The sequence below is a fragment of the Eptesicus fuscus genome, chromosome 12, assembly GCF_027574615.1.
Source record: "Eptesicus fuscus isolate TK198812 chromosome 12, DD_ASM_mEF_20220401, whole genome shotgun sequence".
NCBI lineage: Eukaryota > Metazoa > Chordata > Mammalia > Chiroptera > Vespertilionidae > Eptesicus > Eptesicus fuscus.
Genome location: NC_072484.1, coordinates 41,038,718 through 41,064,655, shown reverse-complemented (window position 1 = coordinate 41,064,655; position 25,938 = coordinate 41,038,718). Strand labels below are relative to the sequence as shown.

The 25,938-nt window shown below is 41.5% G+C and overlaps 1 protein-coding gene across 1 annotated transcript in view; it reads right to left on the bottom strand.

Annotated features, from left to right (window-relative positions):
- Window positions 1-25,938, bottom strand: part of NEDD4L (NEDD4 like E3 ubiquitin protein ligase) — a 304,025-nt gene that overhangs the window by 7,680 nt on the left and 270,407 nt on the right. The window contains exons 18-26 of the mRNA XM_054724513.1: window positions 25,880-25,934; window positions 20,327-20,385; window positions 12,813-12,878; window positions 10,435-10,664; window positions 8,817-8,938; window positions 6,354-6,424; window positions 5,122-5,217; window positions 2,142-2,215; window positions 938-998 (exon numbers count right to left, since the gene is read on the bottom strand). Of these exons, the coding sequence (XP_054580488.1) occupies window positions 938-998; window positions 2,142-2,215; window positions 5,122-5,217; window positions 6,354-6,424; window positions 8,817-8,938; window positions 10,435-10,664; window positions 12,813-12,878; window positions 20,327-20,385; window positions 25,880-25,934 (834 nt within the window). The remainder of the gene's footprint in view (window positions 1-937; window positions 999-2,141; window positions 2,216-5,121; window positions 5,218-6,353; window positions 6,425-8,816; window positions 8,939-10,434; window positions 10,665-12,812; window positions 12,879-20,326; window positions 20,386-25,879; window positions 25,935-25,938) is intronic.

Below are 25,938 nucleotides of genomic sequence, written 5' to 3'. Positions count from 1 at the left end.
AACTCCGCCTAAGAAAATAGTTTCCACGTGCTACACAGGAGTGAAGTCTGTGAGGAGCCGTGAAGACAGCCATGAAGGCAACAGCTTCGCTACTGAGGAGCTTGATATGTTCAGCCCGAGTCCTCAGGCTTTGGAGGACACATCAAGCAGTGCATCTCCCAGCCTTCCCTTGGGCACCACCCACAAATGCAGGCCAGTGGGTCTGGCTTCTGTGTGGGGGCCTACCTTCTGGTTCAAGTTTGTAAAAAGGTCTCTTTAAAAACAGTTAAGGAACATCTACATATATAGAAGCCTAAGTGACCATTAAGACAGCACGACTGGAATGACCTGTCGCTATGATGCACATTGACCACCAGGGGGCAGACGCTCAACGCAGGAACTGCCCTCTGGTGGTCAGTGCGCTCCCACAGTGGGAGTGCTGCTCAGCCAGAAGCCAGGTTCATGGCTGGCGAGCGCAGCGGCGGTGGTGGCGGGAGCCTCTCCTGCCTGTGACAGCACTAAGGAGCTAGTGGTTAAGGAGTGCTGAGCGCTGGGCCTGGCTTGGGCTCCTCCCTGGCCGCCTGCCGCTTCATGCACTGCTACATCCCTTGGGGGATGTCAGACTGCTGGTCTCGGCCAGATCCCCGAAACTGACAGTCCAACATCCCCCGAGGGGTCTGGATTGTAAAAGGGTACAGTCCAGGCTGAGGGACTCCAACCGGTGCACGAGTCCATGCACTGGGCCTCTAGTTAAGAAATAAGAAGCAAAGAGGGTAGCACTAAACTAACAAAATGAAAGGGTGGCCACATGGTGGCTGACACTCCTGCCCTGGGGACTGGTCCATGGTGCAGGCTGTGCGGCCCTGACCTTTGGGCCGTGTGTCCCCAGCCTGTGCCCGTCGTGTCGAGTGGTGGGTGATCGTTCCCAGGCAGACAATCCCAGTGGGTGCAAGCTTACCTCCAAGAAGGCGTTCATTTGCTTCTGGACCCTGTTCACAAACCTCCACTGGATGACTAAGCTGAGGGAGAAAACAGAACAGCGTTTAAGCACCTTCGTCATTATAGAGCTCACGTCTTTCTTCACAGCTTCAATCGAGGCTCATCAGACAAAGGAGAGAAACCCCTACACTGGCAAAGGAAATCGGGGCTCCAGGGCTGTGGCATGCACTGTTTATTCATTAATTCTTTCGAGAGTAACTAGAACACATGTGAAAAACCTAAAATCTCACTGAGGATTTCAAAGGAATAGTTGATTTCTTTTCTCCAGATTAAGGCTTAGTTTATATAAGTTGCTTTATAAATGTGACTAAAGGTCATGGGATGTGAATACATATGCATATGTGAAGAACATGCATACACATATAAATTCACATATATACATGCCCACCTATGTATACATATGTACTTACATTTTAAAGGGAGTACCAGCACAACATATTTTATCAAATGATATTTCACTCTAGTATACATTGTACCAATTTTCAACAATGACATACAGTGCAAAATGATGTACACTAATACTTTAATACTATAATATAGAGGGTTGATGATAAGACCTTTTTATGTAACAGAGCCACTGAAACCATCTCCCCCGTGACAATGTCTAGTGACAGCAGAATTTGTTGCCAGGCGAGTCAACTTCGGATACCTTCCAAGGCGTTTTGTTGTGAAACAGCACAAGGACCTTGTCATCACTGCTCTCACCTTTGAGGGGGCACGTGGCAATGGCCCTCGAGGACCAGCCCCCACCACAACCTCTGCTCAGCCCCACCAGGCTTTTCTGTGCTGAGCTGCGGTCAGCAGCCTGAAGGCCTTCCGGCACCAGAGGCTTGCAGGTGTCAGGGAGCAGGTGGAGATTTCTATCATCCTTTTCTCAGTGAAGATAGCTGTGACTCTGCCCAACCCCACACCCACCAAATCTGAAACCTGAAGGAATTCACTGCAAGGAATGATGCACAACACATGTCACAATGTCTGAATCCCCAGACTTTCCACCCTAGTCACCTGGGTGGAGTGTTCTAAAATCTATTCAAAGTCTGAACTTTCTGAATGAGGACAGCCTAGCCGGCCAGGGTGCTATCTGCTTGCTGAGATGGTCCAAGTACAGGCCACCTGACATGCTGCTCAATATAATAAAAAATTGTAAATGTGCATATACATACTCAATATATTCCCTTTTGTTTTCATTTGTAACCATTATTTCGGACCCATTGGGCTTCAGATCCACTTGATATGTCTGTAATTACAAAGACAAAACAACAGTCACCATCATGAAGTTATTCTGTGGGTTATTACTGGATAATTTATGTCTCACTATAAGAGGAAGATAAGCAAAATTTATTCAGAAATATTTTCCAGGAAATAGGCTTTGTGTACAAGTGGATGTTTAACAAGGTTTTTACGTTGTTAAAACACAGTTAAAGATGTTATCATTAAAGGCAAACTATTTTATGGTTATTTGTGAGTTTTCATTATTCTTCAGACATTAGCAACAATGGAGAAGGAATTAATTGTGTTTACAGAAAAGCCAGGGTATGTCCCCTGAGACTAGAGACCCAAATCCTAATGTATCTTATTTGTTTTGGAAAATTAAATTTTATAGTCATAAAAAAAGATGTGTGGGATTTTTTTTAAAGGGGCAAAACTCAGGAACTTAAAAAAAAGAAGCTTGAGACACAAGGCTGCAGAGAGGGATCTACCTGATCATAAAGAGCAAAGCAGCTGAGGTCGAGCCACGCCCTCTCCTGTGTGGGGCCAGCTAATACCAATGTGTACTGAGCAATAGCCGCAGGAGGGGAAGGAGGGCAAAGCTGACTGTTTTACAAACAATATATGTCTTCTCATAGAAACTTTGGGGAAGCACATGGGTGTACAGTTTATTCTGTCTGTTTGGCATATGATGGCCGTGCAAACACACTGAAATTTGTTCATTTGAAACATTCCTAGTCAGTCCCAGAAACCAGCAGCTCCAGATTCTCATCAATCAGGAAGAAAACAAATCACAAAATAATGGCAACAGCTGCAGTTTCATTACATGAAGCGACGGCTCCCACCACTTCATGGTCTGATTTTTCTAATTGTGGAATAAAAAAACAAAACAAAACACCGAGGCGGGCCAAGGGCATGGACACTTCACATTGTGGTAGCTGCACTCCACTGAGGAAATGACCTGGTGTGTGGCACGAGGGAGACTTGGGCTTCCTCTTGGGTTAGAATAAATTGCACTGTCCAGTCACCAGCTCTACTGAGGCTGAAAGCAGTGAGAGGCTTGCACAGGTGTTTCTCTGATGCCCACAGTGTGGGTTCAATGACTATTTTGAGTGCCTACCTCGTACCAGGCAGTACGCCAAGTAGCATGGGCGCAAAGGTAAGCGAAAGGCAGACCCCGTGCTGCCATCACCAAGACTGAGCCTGGTGGGAGAGGCATATGCTAAACACACATACAAATAAATGCCACATCACCCATGGTACATGCCCCAGGGAGACATGGGAGATACTCTGAAGCATATGGCCTGGGTCTGATCTGAAGATGGGAGGCAGTGTGTTCCCAACAGAAGGAACAGCATGAGCAAAGATCCCGAGGCTCTGAGAAGAAACCTGGGACCAGCCCCAGAATGCATGAGGGACAGCTGTACCTTCCCCGGAGATGGGGCAGGCAGGACCAGGTCATGCAGGACACCATGGGGCAAGTTAATCTCAAGGGCAGTGGGCAGTCTCTGTTTCTGGTAGAGGAATGACATGACACTTCGACATTCTGAAGAGACCACTATGGGAGGCCAAAGTGGATATAAAGAGATCCGTTTCGAGTTTATGAGGCAAGATGGTAGCTTAGACTTGGGTGTTGGTGGTGGAACAGTCAGGGACAAAAGACAGATCTGAAAAAGACTTGGAAGCTAAAATGAACAGGCTTGGTGATGGATTGGGTATGGAAGATGCGATCAGTATGTGGGTGCTTAATTCACTCTACATTTCTTCCCAGAATGAATAGATACATTTGTTCCCTGTTAATCAGGTTAGCTCTCTAAAAAAGCAAGGCAGTAATTTAACAAGTAGGGCACCTGATCATTAGCTTACTCATCTTGTGTGTCCTGATTACTGCGTTACTCTACCTTGTTCAGCTCAAAAGTCAGAAGCATCTACAGTATTAAACCAAGAGATCTGAGAACTGTCTTTAATAAATAATTAACATGAACTATAATAATAATCAGAATCTTTATTAGAAACTACTTAAAAATCCAAATATCTTGTGTTTGGTTTTCATTTATTAGGTGGAAGTAGTGACATTTCACTGTAACAAAAGAAGATTTTCCAGATCACCTGCTCATGCCTTTGGCATTGCTAATGTCTGCTGAACTGTAAGCAAACTTTTAATAATCTCTGAAGCAGTAGGAATCAATCTATTTCATTTCCCATATGGCAATCTTTAAAATCAGCTCCACGATTTCATTCATTTCAAGGCCATGAGACCTGGTCCGAGAGATGAGAAATCTCTCTGTGCTTCTGTGGAAGGACGGGTACCAGGGTTGGACAGCCCTGAAAAGACCTCCCAAGAAGCACTGTTATCACAAATGAATCAGAGGTCCCAGGTTTAAGACAAACACATCCTACAGAACGTTCAGGTGGTGATGAAAATTCCTAGCAGGTGACTTTATCTTTGACATTAACCTTTCTGATTAATCTAGCCTTAATGACAGTGTGGGCACAAAGCAAGAAGGGATGGGAGAGAGACCTGAGCCTGCTCGGCCCCAGAAGATAAATAACAACAGAACCATTAAGCAGAGAAAAAAGCCCAAGTTCCCCAAAACATCACCTACTCCTGATCATGTAATTATATCATTGAGTAAGCACACTATTTTTTGAAGTACCTAAATTCTAAAACCAAGGCACAAACGTTTACGCTTTGCTTTAGATTAGAAGTAGGTGCCCGCTCAGGCCCAGAGGCCTCAAAATTTCTGTCACTTTGCTGGAATTGGGGCTTTGCTTTCTGGCTTAACAATACAGTGCTGATACAATGAGATGATGACTAACAGCTAATGTTCCTGGTGGTGGTTTTTAATTGTCCAGAAAAGTTGTGTTACAACCTGTGCAAAATCAAGACTTTCTAAAAGTTGGAGAGGAGCCCCTGGGGTTCCCCGGACGTACCTGCCCAAAGTTTTCTTCATCGATACAGAACATGAGGTCCAGTTCAGTGGGATCATTCTCCAGGATCCATTTCAAAGAGTTGTAGTATTCACTATCCTAGAGAAGTGACACAGAAACGAAAATTAAGCTTTTTTTTTTTTTCCCCCCCAAATACAAACTTGTTTGACTTTAAATAATTAAGTCCTAATGTAATTCCAAGCACAGTGCTCAATAATTATATTAGTCTCTAATATGTTTTCTGCTCCACTTCAAACCTACTCTGCCCCTTTAATTTAAAATACAAACTAAAAATTGTTTCAGTAGCAGCAGGGTTTGTAGTTGAATCCTGTCCTCGGTGAAGTGGAGAGGAAGCAACCTGCTCTAGATGGCGGTCATCAAATTATACAACCGAACATGGAAGATGAATATACTTCCTGTCTCTGAAGAGTGAAAATATCACAGGACAATAGGAAGGATGAGAACATTCTAACTAAGTATATATCGATGGTTTAAGTACCACCTCTTTCTGTGCTTGGACTGCTCTCTGCAAATCAGTGTAAGTGGGACCCAGAACGCAAGCCACAAGGGCCTGGCCTCCCCTCTCTCAGGGATTCCAGTGCTGGGATCGGGGCCAGGTTTGAACCTTCCACTCCAGTCTGTGCCCTTGACTGGAAATCTAACCCTTGAAATGTAGGTGTGGGGGGCCGATGCTCTAACCACTGAGCAGGGCCCAAATCGCTTTTCAGAAAACTTCTCAAAGCATTCCTTTCCTAACTTGTGTATTACTCCCCACTTAGTCACTCACCCCCTCCACACCTAGAACGACTGTATGTACTCTTCCCTGTATCTACTGCTTTGGCCTGTGCGCTCGCCATTTCCTGAGGCCAGAAAACTGGAATAGCAGATGAGTCTCTAAATGTTCAGTATTAGCAGTTTTCGATGGAAAACAAGCACTGCCATGAGGTCTCCAGGTGACCCTGGGATTTAAGCTGGTCACACCAGTCCCAGGTAAGCAGAGGTAACTGAGGTTTGGGTGTATCCAACTCAACAACCGTGCTTCTAGTTAATGGAAACCATGATTTGCTTATTAGAAAATTAGGGAGATCAATCAAACTCTTGAACAATTAAATGGTCCCTATTATTGACACTGAATGGAGACACCCACAGAAAGCGCTGAGACAACATGTCACAGCTGCCTTCCGTGAGACACACGTGGCCCACGACACCCAGTGGGAGGATCTGCGTTCACTCACCACAGATTCCATGTCATTCAGAGTTATCTGCTTTCCCAGCATCATTTTGTAAAACGGTCTAATGAAGAAACCTAAAACAGGATGAAAACTGGATTAGTTTCAAGTCGTTGATATTACGGTGCAACAGAAATGAAATACAAGCTGAACCTGCCTTCAATTTGAATGAGAGACCAGGACAGGACAATCAAAGACCTTCTGTAGTATCTGTGACCAGTAGACCAGGGCCTGGTGGTTTGTTTTTTTGGAGGGGCGGGGGGTAGTAAGGAGGACAGTTATACTTGTAGAGGTGGTACAGCAGAAAGGGGTCAAAAAGGCTCCTGGGGGTGACAAATAAGCCTCAAGGCCTGGCAAGAATTTTCAGTGTAAACAAGGCACATGAACAGGGGACAGAGGGCACTCTAAGCAGAGGGACAAGATCAGGACTTGTGTGTGGTCTGTCAGGGTGGAAGCACAAGGTGTCCTGGGGAGGACAGGCCAAAGAAGGGATGGGGCAGTGGGGTGCGGGGCAGTTTGGGCTGCTGCCTGAATGAGGGCACCGGGCAGTCACTGGAAGGCCAGGTGATTCCATCTGCACATCAGGACCACTCCTGGGGCAGGCATGGAGAAAAAGCAGGAAGGGGACAAGAGGACATGAGGGAGACCACTTAGGAGGCTTTGCAATCTTCCAGAGCAGGGCTGATGAAGGCCAGAGTGAGGCAATGGCAGTGAGGACACCATCACACAGGTGTCCCGCAGGGCCCCCCAATCCACCTGTCCACAGGCAGGTCAGCATCACACGCCTCCTCATCTAATGTCACCAACCCTCTGCAGCGTATTCCTATTCACACTGGCTCAGGGTGGCCCTAAGCTGCAGACTCAAACACCTTCGGTTTCTCGGGAGGCAGAGGATGAAGCTGATATAAGGGAGTGTGGGCTGGCTGTGGCGTGTGTGTGCTCTGCCTACAGGGGCATTCGCATTTTTAAGGGCATTCTGGTCCTCAATTCTGCAATTCCTGACGAACACTGCTATCACCTTTGGCAGTAGTGTCCTAGACTCACCCACTTGCTGCTTTCCACTACTCCCTCCATGAGCCTTGACTTGGCCAGTACTTAAGACTTCTGAAATGGTTGGTCCCAGCTTCTAACTGTTCAAATCCCACCCCCCTCGCAAGCTGGGCCTAATCCTGTTGAAGTGCTCTGGGCCCTCCAGGCAAATCAGGGTTTCTTCCTCTCCTCGTTGGACCCCCTGTGGCCCTTCCGATGGAACTTTGTCACTGTGAGTCTTCTGCTTTTCATTTGCCCACTAGATTAGAAGTTCACGGAGTCAGGATCATATCTGACACGTCTATTTCCCCACAGCCACTAAGGACGTGTTCTCACTTGGCAGAAGGTGTACAGACTGACCTTCTAAGAAAAGGATGAAGTGAATTTGAACAGCTGAAATAATCTATGGCACGACGCCAGTGTAGCAAATTAAAATATATTCACACAACGAACATATATGGAAAGAGTGAGTGCAGTTTCTTTCTCATGAAAAAAAAGTGCTTATTTCCCCCAAGTAAAAACACTGAAATCAGAGGATCAAAATCAGCCAGCAAGTACCAGTAAAAATATATTAAAGGATGAAGTACAGAGGGTACATCAATTATTTACTGGAATAGCTAAGGTTCCACAGAAGCAATTAACATTACTTCCCTGGACCTCACTCTATAGTAGCTGTAATGCCAACCTCAAATCTTATTCTCTCTTCTATCCTCAATAATTTTATCCCCAAATCTTTCAAAAATATTTTTAATTCCCCTGCAATGATTTAAATAGTGTCCTTTCTCACGGGCAATACTTTGGAAATGACCAAATCCATAAGCAGTCTCTATTACAAGCCTAAGAGATATGCCAGGGGAGGGGTCTGACCTCTAACTTACAAGGGACCCTGAGATTCTTCCATGGCTTACATATTTTAAATAAGAACGAGATTACTTTGTGCCATTTGTGGGTCAAGGTCTTAGCTCAGCATAACATTACCGGCAGTCTCTTACCATTCAAATAAAAATAATAAATATTTACAGACTCTTCACATTCAAATAAAATAACAATTTGAAACAACAGCAGAATAGCGATGAATCTGATCATTTTGATTAACTTTTCAATTAGCTTTTCCATCTGTCACCAAATCTAGCTCTCCCTAAAAAATTAGAAGTTGTTCTTAAAAGCAGAAAACACATAATCACAGGATGTTCTGTGCTTCACACTTGTTTTGTAAAAAATTTTTAAACTGTGTGTAGAAACTATACTGTCAGTGCTCAAATTAAGATGACTCCAGTGGAAAAGCACCTCAATTACAGGCAAAACATAAAAATAATTGAATTACACAGAATCAGTGGAGCTTTTGCTTAACATCTATGATGGGAAAGATGAGTCACCTAATAAGGAACCATAAATAACACTGTCCTATTTTGATGACTTCAAAACTTTTTAATAACTTACCATCTAAAAGTTTCCCATGAAATACTGCCAGACCAGCCACTCTTCCAATAAAAGTGAAATAGGACAAATGGTCTTCATTACAGAGGCCTGAATTGGGGTTGATCTGAAGTGTGTAGTTGTCCCTTGGGGAAGAAGAGAGAAAAAAAGCCCAATCATATTTTTAAAGAAGAAACACAAAAATCTGCATCTTTCTTTGCTGCCTGTCATTAGCTTTTATGGTGCTAATGCTTTTTTCACAGGTACTCTGCTCCTGATGGGGAAAGGCATGAGCTAGAGAATGGGACTTACCATTTAGTTAGCCTCTTTCTGTCACCGACTGAGGTCCCATGGAGCTGGTGCACATGCCCTTTGTAAGTTAAATCGTAAGAGAGTGTTGATATTTGACTATTTTTGATTTGCAAAAATGTCAATTGCATATGGTTCAGCCAAGTATCTTGGGAAGGTGCGAATCACCACATAATAAAGGGACCGTGCATGGACTGAAATGATGTGAGTACTTACTTCAGGTTCTCTGAGGAGGAGGATTTGTTCCTTTGAGAGGCATTTATTTAGAGATGAACATTTTTCCTCCAGGCCCAATATTTGCTCTGACCACCTCTGCTGGGCCCTGACAGCCCCAAGGGCACTGGTAACAGCATATGCTGTCTTAACACCGTAAACCACAAAAATGTTTACATGTCCGTCTCTGGTCTCAAAATCATGAGGATCATGGTTTTCCAATTGGGCTCCATAGACATTCTTTTAGGGGATCTGAGAGATGAGAATCCTGCCCCCTTCTCCCCCCGTGCCCTGCCTGCCACTTCAATTTTTGTGATCAATTTTACCTAGTGAGCTTTCTCATGGGACAACAATAAACAAGCTGGGCGATTCTTGGCTGGAACAACTGGGCAGGATCCTGAGTCTGCCTCCAACAGAGCCCCAGGAGAGTGGGAGATGTGGACGAACCCATGTCCCTTAGAGCAAGGCTGCCTTTCGGCAAGGCCAACAACTAGTCTACAGGTACGTGGGTCCACAGCCTGCAGGAGGAGCAGGGCCTGATAAGCAGGCAATGTCGGAGTCCTGAGAAAGCAGCTGAGTCTGTTTTAGTTTCCATGCCCGGCAATGATGAAATCCTAATGCCCAGGAAATATGGTTCTTCCCTTATAGGACCAGGGTGGTGCCCTTTGGAGCCTGAAGAATAGGTCCTCCTCAAAGTCATCATAATTTGCCTTTAACTAGTGTTCCTTCAGAAACTAATTTTGTCCATGAGTCGACAATGACTATCTGAATTCTGACATTGACAAATTCTCCTGAATTAACATAACATTACGAATGAAAATTGCCTCTTGTTCCTCACCGTAAGTAATCAGCACACTTTCAATTTCAATTAAGTGAACCCAACAGACAAGAGAAAAACCATTTTTCGGTGTTCGGAGTACATTATCTCACCAGGTAGAGTCAGAACCTGTTCTAGACTTACGGGTGGGGGTGTGGGTTGGTGGTGGAGGGGAGTGGGGACTGAAAACAGCAGTGTTAATTCATTTCAAATGAGTGAGCCACTTACTCTTTCGTAAGCTGAAACTATCAAGAATAAAACTGTTTCAGTGGCACACATTCTGAATTTGCTCCATATACTTACGTTGCAGAGTATTCGAAGAGACCATAGTAGGGGTTGAACATCTCTTTGGACAGTAAGAAGAACCATTCTCTGGCCACACCCCCATAGTCAAGGCCTTTCTCTGATTCAAATTCAATCCACAGTCTAGCTTTTAGGACATCTGGTCTTTTCACAGACATGATCCTCCGATAGGACTCTTCAAAAATGTTATTTCTGTGAAGTTTCATTTCAAACCTATTTGGAATATCAGCCTACACAAAAGAAAAAAAAAATCACATAATCGTACACTAAACATGCACCTTACTTCACAGGAGAGAAACGATGGCAGTCTTCAAATAAACAAGCAGGGATGAATGGTTCTAACTGAGCATCCCTCCCTTATGGAGGTTTCTTTACACAGTCAGAAAGCCTCACTGAGACACACAGCGGCCACCAGCAGCTGTCAGACTGAGCTGGCAGCATGTGCTGCAGAACAACATCTGCTGAGCAGTCATCCTCCCCCGTTTATGAACAATTGTGGGGTGCTTATCTGTCCAGCAGCAACTGAAATATGGTTAACTGTTTATACTGTTTCTGTCAAAGGAAGTGACTTCAGTCCAGGCAATCAAAACCCACAATAATCCCCACCTGGTCAGGATGGGAGCATGCTCAACTCCAGCTGGTAGTTATGGTCCACACGCTTATTCTACTATCATGGGGAGTGGGCCCCTGGTTATCATGCCAAATTGTGGGAAAGCATCCCACAGGCCATCCTATATAATAAAGAGGTAATATGCAAACTGACCCTCACACCCTCCCAAGATGGCTGCCTACAACCAGGCCAGCAGGGGGGTTAGTGAGGGACGACCAAACGACTGAACAAGCAGGCTGTGTGGGGTGACCAGGCCGGTGGTGGTGGGGGGGAGGCAGTTGGGGACGATTGGGGTGGGGAGCAGTGAGGGGCAACTAGGTCGGTGGGAGGGCAGTTGGGGGTGACCAGGCTGGCAGGTGGGGGGGAAGTAAGGAGTGACCAGGCCGGCGGGGGGTGGGGGGGCAGTTAGGAGCGACCAGGGTGGCAGGGAGGGGGCAGTTGGGGGCGACCTGGCCAGCAGTGGGGGCAGTTAGGGGCAACCAGGCCTAAACTGGCAGTCAGACATCCCCTGAGGGGTCCCAGATTGGAGAGGGTGCAGGCTGGGCTGACCCGTGCACGAATTTCGTGCACTGGGCCTCTAGTAGTTAATAAATATGAAAACAAAAAAGCACTTGACAGGTTGTAACTGCTTCCTGGAAAAATGAAGGATGGGGCAGCTTTGCCATAAAACAGATTTGAAGAGTCATTTAGTGAAAGTGCCACCTGGAATGACACAGAGTGAAGTCCCTAAAGTCACCCCTTATGACTGGGGGAATGCAGGTAACTCACGGAGAAACTGGGGATTTTAATGTGTTTAAATTTGAGTCATTTCAAAAGCAGTCATCAAAGAGCTAGTTGCATGAGGATGTTGGAAGGGAGGACAGAACTCCCAAGTGGGAGCTCCGGAGGCAGAGACTGTCTCTCGCATCTCTATCCCCAGTGCCTCACCCAGAGCAGATGCCTCAAAAGTGAGGCTCTGACTGAGGACTGGAGCAGGGGAGACAGTGATGCAGCACAGGCAAAATGGGGAGACCTGAGTGAGGGTCTTTCCCCAGTGGGAAGAAGCCGAGAAATGGTGACACCAAATAAGACAAAACATCCCAAACCCCAAACAGTGAATGCACAAATGGAGAAGAAAACTGGTAAAACCTGTATCACAGAAGTGAAATAACAAAATAAAACAGAAAATCTATATTGAAAAATTTGGGATGATGTGTCAGTAGAAAATACTGTGATTTAAATCACTGCCTGTAAAAACCTTACTGGGTTTCTCAGTTTTGTAAAAATTGTATAGGGTTTCCCAGTGAGAATTTTCATTTGAAAATTACAATTGGTCTTAACATGCCAAATATAATCAAATATAAATCGTACTGTAGTAAGTATTATAATTAAAATTATACTTCTGAATTTAAAGGGAAGGGCTTGAACATTTTTCTAACTAGGATCTAGGTTTTATTAAATAGGATAACCATAACAACTGCATAGGCTTCTCTGAATTTTTTAACTAGGTCCAAAATTATTCTATTTCCCATAAAACCATTTCTATCTTTTTACATATTACATAAGAAATTACCCTTCAGGTGATTTGATATGTAATACTAGCCAATCTTCACTTACCATTTCTGTTAAAAAGAAAATTCAGGTGGAAGATTGAGGTGGATCAAAGTGCAGTAAAAAAGGAAGTTTATATTCTTAGTACACACAGAAAAGTAACAAGTCACTTGCACTGAAGTAACTTTGGTAACTTACAAAGGACTAAAACAGCATTTTTGGAAGACATGTTACTCACAGGTTTCTTTAATTTCTTCCTAAAGTAGTCATATTTCTGCTTAAATTCTCTGGAGTAAGGAACCGCCTAGAAGATAAATTTGTAAACGTAAATGAGGGGGAATAACACTTGCAACTTTATGTAAACTGAGCCAACATTCAGAGAACTTCATTAATCATACACCTTAAAATTCTCATTCTCCATATTATCATTGAAATTAACATGTCTATCTACAGAGCACATGGGAAAGTTCTAGAAATGATTAAGGCAAATCAGCACTGAGTAGGGCTTTCACCCCTGAAAACAACTATGTTGATATTCAAGAAGTCATTTAGGGATACACTACATAAAATACACTTTCCAATGTGACTTCTGTCTGGATATGAGTCAGGGTGTAATCTTTATTTTTCTCCTGTCATTGAGGTAAGAGTTGGCTATGACATTTTAACATAGAACCCCAATGACCTCTACTGTCATTTTGAAAAGACTAATCCTGCTTTTAAAATCTTTGGGAGGAAATATAATGAGCAGAAAGGCAACTGGACTGACATTCTGATCAAGGACTGTAAGACCAGGTAGAGAGCACTCAGGAAAAGTCTCCCATTTGGGGGTCAGAAGGTTTGCCTCTTACTATTTAGTAAGTAGTCTTGGGTGAGGGTTTCTTTACATCTTAATGCCTTATCTGTGAAGCAGTTATGGTATCACAGGAGTGGGCTCAGTAACTCAACTATCATTACTCAAAGATTCTGGAATCTCTGTAGGCAAATAACATTTTAATATAGTCATTTAAATATTCTCTACTTGCTATGTTATAAAGTAGCTTACAATAGCCAGAGTCCTGACTTCAGGCTATTAAAAAGGCTTACTTTTTTTTATTTATTTAATGAAGCAGGAAGGACTGGCTTTTGCGTATACATGGACATAACTATGGCAGCCTCAAACTCAGAATGACTCATTGCTTTTTTGGCAAATAGTGTGCATTCGGGCAAGAATATTTCTGCTGATATAATTTGGGGCTAAGTTGATAAAATATACTGATCCTTAGAAAAGTGTCTCCAGACTCCAAACCTTCTACCTTCACCTTCTTATTCTTGACCAGAAAGAGGAGAAATGAAAAACATAAGCCTCCCCTCCTTTCTACTGTTTTTAAGACAATCACACAAATAACTCAGCCAAAACAAAAACATATAACCAGTCATAGCAAACACTGATCATGCCAGTGTTTTGCTTTGTAATTCAAGAGCAACAGACCTCATATTGATATATCTTAAGACAATTTATACTACGTATGGTCTTAGTTTTCAACCCACTCTTCATTTGCTTTTCCACTGAACACTGGATTTGACCACGTATCATATTTATTCTGGACAGCGTTTAGTCTAATGAAATCGTGTGTGAATTCTTATTCTAAAAAAGGTAGAAACTTTGTCACTATCTGGACAACTACTAGTATAAGAAAAAGGAGACAATGTTGTGAAATAAGCCAATAAAGACATTATGATGTTGTTTGCTCTACCAATACTATATCCCATAACAAAAGGTTTTCTATCCAGTTTATTTATTCATTCTTTGGTGGTTCATTTGCTAATTCATTCAACAGGTATTTCTTGAGCACTTAGTCTGTGCCAGGCATTTTAGGTGCTAGGGAAATAATGGTACATCAACCGAAGAGTTATTTCCCTATTCTCTCCCGGAGATTACAAGCAATTGGGAGCAATAGGTAATAAGAAATAAGTGAATAAGTAGTGATAAACACTATGAGAAAAAAATGATCAAGTTCCCAGGAGGCTATTTTATATGAGGTGGTCAGGAAAGGCAGTTCTGAGAAAGGGATACCTAAGCAGAAACCAGTGACCGGAGGGAACAAATTTTGACAGGGACAGGGACAGTGAGTGCAAAGCCTTGAGAAGGCAAAGTGTTGGTTGATGTTTATGATCAACTGTGATAGAGGGGAAATAACCTAAAATGGATTTCCTTTCATTATCCCATGCCAGCTTTAGAAAACCTGACTTTTAGGACAGACTCCTGCCAGCTAGCTTCATGACAACCTCTCCTTGATGGCACTACTTCCCAGTTACGCAGGAGGATTTGATGAGATGAACTTTAAGGTCCTTCCATTTCTAAAAATCTACGATTCCCAGCAATTATTCTTTGTTTTGGTTCCCCCCTTGAAAATGTTGAGAAAAGGCTTGCACGTTCATCCTTGTAAAGTTCAATAGTCTTAAAGGACAAATTTCCCATGGAATTTATTGCAACTTGCCCCTAGCCTGTGATATGGGACTTATCATTCCCTTGTCTGACTTATAACGTGGTAGGTGCTGACTAGATGTGGGTGGAAGTAGGATGCTGGGATATTTCTGGCCTTTCTTCTTGAGTGGAATGATGCATGAAGGTTGAAAAATCATTATCCTCCTCCATCTAGAGGTAGTTCTGATAATGGAATAAGGAGAGGAGGTTTTTATCTCCTCCTCCTGAAAAGATCCCAACAATGTCATAGGACAAAGATGTCCCTATGTGCAGCCTCTGAACAGAATTATGTGTGTCATGTATTTCTTGTTTTGGCCAAATTATTTACTCTCTTTTGAAAATATGACATCGTATTTTCTTACATATAATTTAACTTTTAAGATAAGCCTATTTAAAAATAATCACAGGCCCTTTTGCTCAGCATCACATATGCTTTCTCTTTTGAGCAAAAGGAGAATCCGACTTAGTGTGTAAGATGGTTCTACATGTTTTCATGTCATTACCGTCCAGTTGGTTCTGGAGTCTTCTGTAGAGAAAGGCTCATGTCTGGCCTGGGGACACTGGTGAGGTTAAGCACAACTGGGGCTCTAGTCCCGAGTCTGACATTTGCTGTAAGTTTTGGCAACACAATTTGCTTTCTGATCTTCTGACAAACTGGGAATAACAACATCTTCCCTATCCTTCGGAGGGGATGGCTGAGAGTGTCAAAGCAGCTGATTATAAAGTTCTCAGAAAAGTACAAAGTGTCACACAAGCACAAGATAGTACTCATAAGAGCAGCAAGCATGGGGAGCACTTTACAAATGCCTTCAATGGTGATGTTTGCTATACAGACAGCGTATTGACGTACAGTAATGTGTGCTGGGCGGACACAGAAAGGGTCCCCTCCCCCATAATATATATTTTTAAAACTTGGGAAAAAGAGAAATTCTAGGTACCAGATAAACAGAAAGACTCAAAATAGAGAAATAAGTGGGACTGGACCTAGACACAGGTGCTGGGGCTTGGGTTTTAACCCTCACATGGGGGAACAGACTTGGCCAACAGTCTGCATGACCTAGGCAGTCAGAACAGAGTTCCCTGCTAAAAACTTGCATCTGAAAAGGGGACAAGAAAACTCTACCCACTGGCCCAGGAAAGTTGCAAGGAAGCTTACCTTCTGTCCAGGACCATAAATGGAAGAAAAAGAAAAAGAAACAGACCTGTAATAAATTCATACTCCAAGGCTACACCAAAGTGGGTATGAAATCCATAGTTATGGTAATTGGGGGTGAATGATCCCAAGGTAAGTAGTTAACAGAAAATACAGGCCAGAACTTATAAAAGCCCCATGTGAAAAAAAAAAATGAAGATGAGCATACACACAAATTATAAACGGAACTAGGTAATAAACTACCATTGAGGAGAGTCTACAGATATAACATCTGGGGATAGTTTATGTTCCTGGGACCAGAGTTAATAGGATAATCTGAAAAGGCTATAAAGAGGCTATTTTAAGAATGATTAAAGAGTTGGAAGTATCAATAAAAATAAATAAATAAATAAATAAAAATAAATAAAAGAACAGGACAGAAAAATAGCTAAAAAGACTAAGCAAATTTAAAAAGAGCAAATAGAACTTTGAGCAATTAAACAGACACTAAAATAATAGAGAAAGTGAACTGATAAAGAGTAGATTATATAAAGGGCTTAAGAAAGACTTAACTGGAAGAGCTGAGCCCATTATATACAGCAACAAAGAGAGGTAAAAAGTGAAAGCTAAGAGATAAGATAGTTGTGAAAGTGAATCAATTACCCAATAGTTACTGATACAGATATTTTGAAAGATGCAACATGTAAAGAAATAACTGCTGAGAATTTTCCAGAATGAAGAAAAGACACGGTCCCTATATTGAAGAACCACAATGAGTTCAAAGCAGAATTAATTTTTAAAAACCCACCCTATAATACAGAAAACTTGCAGAACATCAAAGACACAGAGAAAAATTCAAAATCACCAAAGAGAGTTACCTATAAAAAAAGATAATTTGATTGACAACTTCTCATCATCAGTTAAGAAGACCAGAAGATATGAAAAAATATCTCCAAAGAACTGAAGAAAAGTAACTGTTAACCAAGAATTTTATAATGAATGAGCTAATCTATCATTTCACAGAGTGGTCAAGTAAGTCCTCTCAGACTAAGCGAGTTGACCACTCAGGCTCCCACTGAAGTTGCTGTTAGAGCAGAGGTTCTCGAACTTGGGTAAACTCCCAAATCCCTGGGAGGGTTTGTTAAAAGACAGATTGCTGGACCCACTCCCAAAGTTTCTGGTTTTCAGTAGGTCTGGGATGGGGCCCCAAATCTGCATCTCTAACAAGTTTCTGGATGACACTGATCTGTAGACCACATTTTGAGAATTATGTCATTAAGAACAAAACTTAACCTAGAAAAAAAGGGATGTAAAAACCAGTGGTGGGCGAAGAAATCTGTTTATATCTAAGTAAAATTAAGTAAACATTGACTGTTAAAAAAAGAAAAGATAAAATACTAATGAGAATTTGGAAAGTTTAAAGACAAGGTAGTTGTTTTTCAAATCCTGGATTTTTAGAGAGAGTAAGGGAAGGAGGCAAGGGGAGAGAGAGAGAGAAAGAGAGGAGAGAGAGGAGCGAGGGGAGGAAGGGGGGAGGAAAGAGACAGGAGAGAGAGAGGGAGAGGGAGGGAGGGATCTGGGGATCGAACTGGCAATCTTTTGGTGTACGGGATGACATTCCAACCAACTGAGCCACCCAGCCAGTGCTAAATACAAGTTAGTTTTAAAACTCCACTGAACAATGAGAAATGGGAGTGGGAAGAATGGCACTAATGTTCCCTAAAGTCCTATATTGTCCAGGAGGAGAGTAGAGAGTGATTAATTTTGACATTAAGTCAATTACGTCAGTTAAAAATTTTAATGTGAGCACTAAGAGAACTGAATAGAAAATACAAATTCCAAGCAAGTATTAAAAAATGAAAGAAAATAAAGTGTACGCTATCAATCTAATAGAAGGTAAGAAAAGGAAAAACATAGCAAGAGACAGAAAATTATGTCCTAGACAAATACTAATGGAGAGAAAATGAATGTAATGATTGACGAAGCTAGTCACCGTGGGAGTTTGACACAGCTATCTTGGTTAGATAAAACAGCCAGGAAAACAGTAGAAATCCAAATGGATAATTTGAACACCACAGGCTTCAACTAATGGTATACATATATAAAGAACTGGTCTATACCCAAGAAAGACAGAACACACATTCTTTTCAAACTCAAAAGAACATTTACAAAAAATGGCCAAGCCTCCAAAGACTTTTCACATATCTGATAATCCATATTCCATATTCTCTGACCATATGCAATACAATTAGAAATCAATAAGAAACAGGCAATAATTCTCCCATAGTTTTAGAAACTAAAAAGCACATTCCAAATAACTTAAAAGCCAAGGAGAAAAATCATATGGAAATGACCAAATAATTAGAATTAAATGATGACAAAAGCCAAATGTCTACACTAAGCTGATAATTACCTAAATAAACATACTCTTCTTACTGAAAGAAATAACACTAATAATAATAAGAGTAAACCAACCTCTTTAAGGAAAACAAGGAAATAGAGATCACTCTTGGGGGCAAATCTATCTGGATTTATGCTAATTTTCAATAGTAACAAGACTACGTGCTTGAGTGAATGTAGATGATCAATAAACCATAAAAAAAAGATTTGAAAAAGACCGAGAAATATCATGTTAAAAGTCCTCTGCTAATTGAAAACAGCTCTGTTTACTGAATTTACCTGTTGCTCATGATGGAGAAGAGAAAATGCTATTCTAACAACTTAGTGTGATTACGAATAAATAGAAATGAAAGCCATGGTAGAATGGCAGGCATTTAGTAAGCTCCATGGAGAAAAAGTAATTGACTGTTTTAACCCAGGCATTACTGGGCACGTTGTCAACTGTAGAAAGCAGCAGAGTAAATCGAATGAACAGATCCAACAGGTAATTAAAAGATGGTGGGGATCAAAAGTGCACTTGCATTCTAATATCATTTAAGTTTTCAAATGGACTTACCTTTATAATAAAAAAAAATCTGAACTGAATCAGATCAAAGCCATGACATTAGTATTTTAAAAATACCCAATGGCCTCTTAGCTCAGTGCTCAAAATATAATAAATGTTAACTTCCTCCAGTTTTTAAAAGAACCCCACATTTTCCATCTTCTGTGATTCCAGTATCTTTCCTGAAATTCCAAATCATCTCCTTGCACTCTTATAACCACTGACACGAGGTGCTAGTACATTCCCCGCCGATGAGATGAGCGTGGCCCCCACGCTACAAACTCCACCCAGGAGCTGGATACCAAGTGTCCATTACTGCCGAGTGACCAGGGGTTCTCACTTTTCCTTACGAACAGTGTGTGGAAGCATTTCAAGGGGCAGCACCATACCTAAGGCAGAACTGGTTCTTTTCCCACCTGGTACACACGAAGGGACTATGAGAAAGTTAGTGGGTCAGCGGAGATAAAGATTCTTATCTTATCTGCCAGCTCCAGAGGTTAGCGACAACCTCCCCCACACCTTTACAGAGTTTCAGCGCTGGAAGAGATTCAGAATACAGCTTAGATTTGGTTAGCATGCATGAACTGCCCTTGGCCTAGAGAAATGACAAAACTCTGCAAATACAGGGCTGGCTTTGCCTCATACAGAAAGGAAGAGAGGACAATTTGATTGTTTCACTTATATTTTATTATTATTTTTAAAATACTTATTATTTATTTATTTGTAATCCTCATCTGAGGATATGTTTTACTGATTTTCAGAGAGAGGGGAAGGGAGAGAGAGAGAAATAGAAACAGAGAGACACACAGAGAGAGACATGGATGTATGAGAGAAACAGCGAGTAGTTGTTTCCCCGTACATGCCCCCACCGGGGATCGAACCCCCAACCTTTCAGTGTACAGGACGACGCTCCAACCAACTGAGCCACACCGGCCAGGGTTGATTGTTACACTTATAATCCATCCTTTTATAATGGAGAAAAGAAAATGTTTAGTTTAGCTACCATGATCACATCATTTTCTTTTCCTTTATAATGAAAGCCACATGAAAAGGCAAATGTAGTTGCACCTCACCAGGAAATTCCCATCAGGAGGAGATGGGAGTAATGTTACATTACTCAATTACACCAAGGTGAGCAGTAATATACAAGAAATGTGTGTTTTGATACAACCAAAGTATTACACTGAAGATTCAGAACTTGAGAATACTGACCGGGCCAGTAATAGCTGGATTCTGCAGTCTTGGGTCTTCCCACTGAGTTATTTTGCTATCTGAAAATTAATATTAAAAAATCAGCATATTAGTTGAAATCTATTCTATGTCAAAAATGTTTTAGAAATAATTATTTCTGGTGTTTCAAAAGCTGTCTAGTCCCCCAACCTGGCCCCCAAAGATAATATCTTAGTATTTCAGGGTTAGAGGTGAACGATACTTTGTATGGCAAACCTCCTATATAATGTTTAGTTAAAAGCACTCAATCAAAAACGCACAACTAAAGTAAAACCATCTATTTACACTGTTTTTGGCAAGCAATCTGCTGAAAGTTCAATTATAAACCCCTGTTCTTTCAAGGATTTATAACTTGATCTTGATATTCATTTAATTGAAAAAAGGCACAAAAAGTCTTAGTCCGCCAAAAGTTAACACACACACATTACTTTTTCTCATTTCAAATACTTTTGCCTGTGCTTATGGTCTTGAAAAACTGCTTTCAATTAAGAATCCTACACTGAACAAATGAATAATCCATTACATGTGCCACTCATATGCACACAACAATGGAAGCAGCCAATAAGTAAGGCAGTCCAAAAAAGGAGAATTACATACTGCAGAGGAAGATTCTAGAGAAAGGCTTCCCTTTTGGCCATGTTGGCGAGAAGTGGTTTTCTTTCTTCCAAAAGAGTCAATGTTAACAAAATTGTTCAAAGCCACCTAAACCACTACTCCAATGGTGCAGGTGATAATGAACAAGAGCTCCCCTGCATCACTTGGGATTTGTGACTGTGCATAATTAAAAAGCCTTTACGGATTACTGTGTGTGTGTGTGTGTGTGTGTGTGTGTGTGTGTGTGTGTGTGTGTGGTAGGGACAGAGATGAACTCACATGAAAGATAATGTGGAGGACAGACTGGGGGAGAATGAGTTCTTTCTGGCGTTTTAGGAAATTTAAGTTGATTTTTAAAAATGGGAAATTATTTGAGAAAAATACTGATTTTAATTATTTCCTGTAAACTCAAGAATAACTAATAAATTTGGTTTAAATGACCATACCAGGGATTTTTCAGAGTCTGGTATTATAATTATTTTAATAGAAGCAGAGTAAAGTCTTAAAATAAAGTTATCAAAGCACATGATGATTCTAGATTTGTGCATCTGGAAGACAATTTACATGAAATGCTTCAACTGTTCTAGAGAACCTTGATGGGTTCCTTACCTTGAAAACAGAAGATTTTGGAAAGTAAAAGTTGCTACTGTGATGGAGAACAATAGAAAAGAAAACCAAATAATGGAAACATAATAGAGCTGAGCAATAACTGCCTTGGACTATCACTGTAAGGACTGGGTATTGTCATCACAGCAGAAAATAAATTAATAACTACCTGTTCACAACAACTCCCAAATCTTCAGGCCAAACCTCAACTTCAAGCGCCACCCTTGACATCTGCACCTGGATTCCCCATAGGTACTTGCAACCCAACTCTATAAAAATTGAACCCATAATCTTCCAACACCAAAACCGTTTATGGAATCCTGTATTCTCGATTAACAATATCACAATCCATTCACTGTTCAAATCTGGAATCTTGACACATCCCTTTTCTCCCCTCATCATTTACCTCTGGTGGTGACCAAACTGTCCCTACTTCTTTCTGGGTGCTCATCTTTTCCCTGGACCATTCTCTAGGTTTCCCTGGTCTCAGTCTTATTCCTGTTCAAAACTCTCTATATAGCTCTGCCAAAAGGATCGTTTTAAAGAACAAATCTGACCACTGTCACCTCCTCTGGAAAATCCCTCAGGAGCTCCCTCTTGCCTGCAGAAGGGACCGAGTTCCCACACCTGGCAGACCGCCTTTAACTTGATGGGTGTGCCACCCCTGCCTTCTCTGCACACTGGCCATGGGCAACCCTGCCGCACTTCTCTGCACAACTTCATACACCTGCACACCTTCTCCATGCTGGAATCACTTTTCACTGGGTGTGGGGATATGTCTGAAGAGTGATCCATTTCATAAGGCCTTCCTGCAGTCTCCCCCATCCCTGGTGCCCTGCGCCACTTGGCAAGCAGGTGCACTCTTTGCCTCTTCTGCTTCCACATTAACAAGAGGTTCTTTCCTCTAATATAGCACTTAAAATACTCCCTGGTACCCCTGCGAGAATCAAAGTCCCCCAAAGACAGGGGCTGTATGTTTATTCCTCTCTGCAGCCTCCTCTCCACCACTTAACACATTTCCTAGCCTAATATGTAACAGGAGTCCAATATGTTATTATTTTTAATGACCAAATGAAGCTGATGGTGATAACAAAGTTCCCTTACAGTTGGCTAAGCTCTCAGATATATACAAGTTCCTGTGTGGTTACCATAAAAGTCAATTTTGCAGCTAAGTATTGTCAATTTTTATATGTATGGTGGCCAGTTATCGAATTTTCCCCTAGAATTTTAAAATCTAAACTTGCTTTGTCTTCAAGACATTTTTTTCAAATAAAGGGACAAGAATGAAGTAGAAGAATGAGAAACTCAGTCAATTTAGCTACTATTTACTGGTTTGGTAAAGGCTGTGGGCAGAATAGACTCAAATAGGATTTTACAGCATCGCTAGAATTTAATTTTCTCTTCTAGCTTTGTATATAAGATATCTGTGACCAATTCCTCAGCTCCTGGGCATATCTGGTCTTTAAGAAGAATCACACAATTCCCAAGAGAGGCAGAGATTCAGTTCTAGATCTTCCCTTAACCTTTTGCACCAGGCTCGAGACATAGAAGCCATCCAATAAATGTCAACCAAATAAATCAAGGCGTCTAAAGAGAAGATTAGTACTGAGCATTATCTCTTCCGAGATTAAATCTTTAAGGTTGAAATTATAAATCTTAAAAATGTCTAATGTCTCAAGAATTTATGAAGCAGAAAATAAATAGCATAATTATTTAAAAAGATAAGGGCATTGCTGTCCCTGTCATTCAGAGTGCAGCCACCTGTCCCAGTGATGCTGGCAGACAGGATGACTGAGTAACTCCCAAGGTGGTCACTTTCACAGTAAATGGCACATATAAGGATGACCTGGTTTCTATCCCAAGACAGCAAAGAGATGCTGAATTTTGACAGAAATCAGATGTGGGAAAATTATTTAGAAAAAGAGGTTCATTTGGAAGGTAAGGAAATTTTTCAATGTCACCACCAGATAACTAGACCCATTTTGGAGTGTACCTATTAGGCTGATAAAGTCTCTTAGAAAGTTTTCTGCATTTTTTGTAAACTGGATTTTGGGGAAAAGGCAGATGAATTGAACTCTGTTTCACTGCTAGGTACCCCTTTATCACTTTTCATTGAGTAAACATTGACAAATGAGGAGAAATGGCAAGAATGTTGTATTAACAGCTAATGAGATTCTCATACACAGATCTTTTTCTTACCTTGTTTCTGGTCTAACTAATCAGGTTAAGAGAACCTTTCAGTATGGTTAAGCAAAGGCAAACTGTAATCTCTGGAAAGAGGAGACTCCCACAAACTGTTCTGGCAAGAGAACTGAGGGATGCTGTGCTTGGAGGGACTGATTAAGGAACTGCCCAGTCATTTAGCAAGTAACTATCCTCTCAGCCTCCCAGGACACAGGAGCCAGGCAAGCCTGAGGCTGCCAGCACTGCTATTTCTCAAGGCAAATTCTTTCCCTTTTCTGACCATCACCACTGACCTCCCAGGAACCAACTTCAAGTCACTGTTTCCCAAAGCATCAACTGTATACTAGTTCTATGCACACCACTAGAAAAATTGTCTATGACTTTTATTACTTCTAATGTATACTAGTATGGTTTTTTGCAATAGTGTTTCTCTTGTTTTTGGGTCCTTGCAGTACATTAAGAACATTTATAAAGTTTTTTCCAGTTTGACCTGAAGATCACTAGCCAGGACACAGCTACAGTCTTGTGAGAAATATTCTGTGTGTAGCAGACCAAGGTTGCATTCCTGGATAAGACCTTGTTTTAATAAAACTATATTTTGTACCTATCTTTGAAAACTAAAATGGTAAGGTCTAAAAAAACTAGAAAAAAATCTTTTTTGTTTGTTTTTAATGGTAAAGGGATATGACCCCACTACTCTTTTAGCAAAGTAGGCTTAGGAAATAAAGTATATTAAGGAAACATCCATATTTTAAAGTATTTATGGAAGCAATTTTATGCTCACTGTAAATTTCTGGAAAGTACCGAAACAGTATTTTTATTGGTCAAAGACAAAACTAGGCCTCTGGGCCGTTACATACCTAACATAAACCAAAGGGTAGCCCATACCTCTAAATATACTGAGGACTTCTACTTTTGGTTTAATTCTGAATTGTTGGGCTTCTTACTTAATTAATAAGCCCTCAACCCCGTGCCAGAAAGCGAAGGCTCATCTATGATGCACTCCTTTGCCTGGTAACACCTGGAAGAGGCACTAAAGCCTAAGGCCGTGGTCGGCAAACTGCGGCTCGCGAGCCACATGCGGCTCTTTGGCCCCTTGAGTGTGGCTCTTCCACAAAATACCACGGCCTGGGCGAGTCTATTTTGAAGAAGTGGCGTTAGAAGAAGTTTAAGTTTAAAAAATTTGGCTCTCAAAAGAAATTTCAATCGTTGTACTGTTGATATTTGGCTCTGTTGACTAATGAGTTTGCCGACCACTGGCCCTAAGAGATGGTGACAAGCCCCACCCTCATGGCCAGATTCCCCAGCAACTGGCTCATCAATGTACTTATCTAATCAGTGTGATGAGTTAAGACAATGTGAGGCTGGGGAAATCTGGTTCAGACTTACTGTTTATGAATCAAATGACAACAAGGAGCAAAATACTACCAAACTGCATGTGTGATATGAACTTCAAATCTATTTAAAGACTTCTTTTTCATATACATTTTCAGGAGTTGTAAGGGATATGCAAATATGGAGTACGTGTCACTTCAAGAAAGAAAAAAAAACTGGCTAAAAGCAAATCTTTATTAGTTTTAGTTGAAATGAGAAATCACACATTTTTCATAGGTGCTGGAGCAAATGTCTACAGCAAATATATCACAATTTCAAGAAAAGAACTGCATATATATTAGTGTGTTGGGTGCAAGGAAACATGCTATGAATAGAAAATAAGTCAGAATGGGCACCTCGCCCTGAGACCGTGAAGGCAGTGTTTAAAACACGCGTGTGCTGCGTCAAGCACTGCGCACACACAGATTTTGGACTCAACCATCACTTCTAATCTTATTTTCTATTACCAGAGTGTATTTATTAAAAGCGCAAAAGTCAAAGGGTCATCAACCAAAAAAATAGTTCTTAAATAAATAAAAAAAAAGTTAATAGGTCACAAGATCAAATTGGGTGAAAGCTTGCTGGGCTACTTTACAGCAAACGTGGGGGGAATGCACAGTACCGTACGAGGGCACTGATTCTCTGGTACCATTCTCTCCACATAACACCTGGCTGCCTAGACAAAGAGTAAAATGACAAAGCTTTCACTCTAACATTTGAAATGCCCTTCCCCTCCCTTTACCTGCAATCCCTGTGTCCGTAACAGTGCCTACTTACTATGGTCAATATAAAATGTCCGGCCATCCAAGTGGATTCTTTCTTCCCACCCGGGCTAG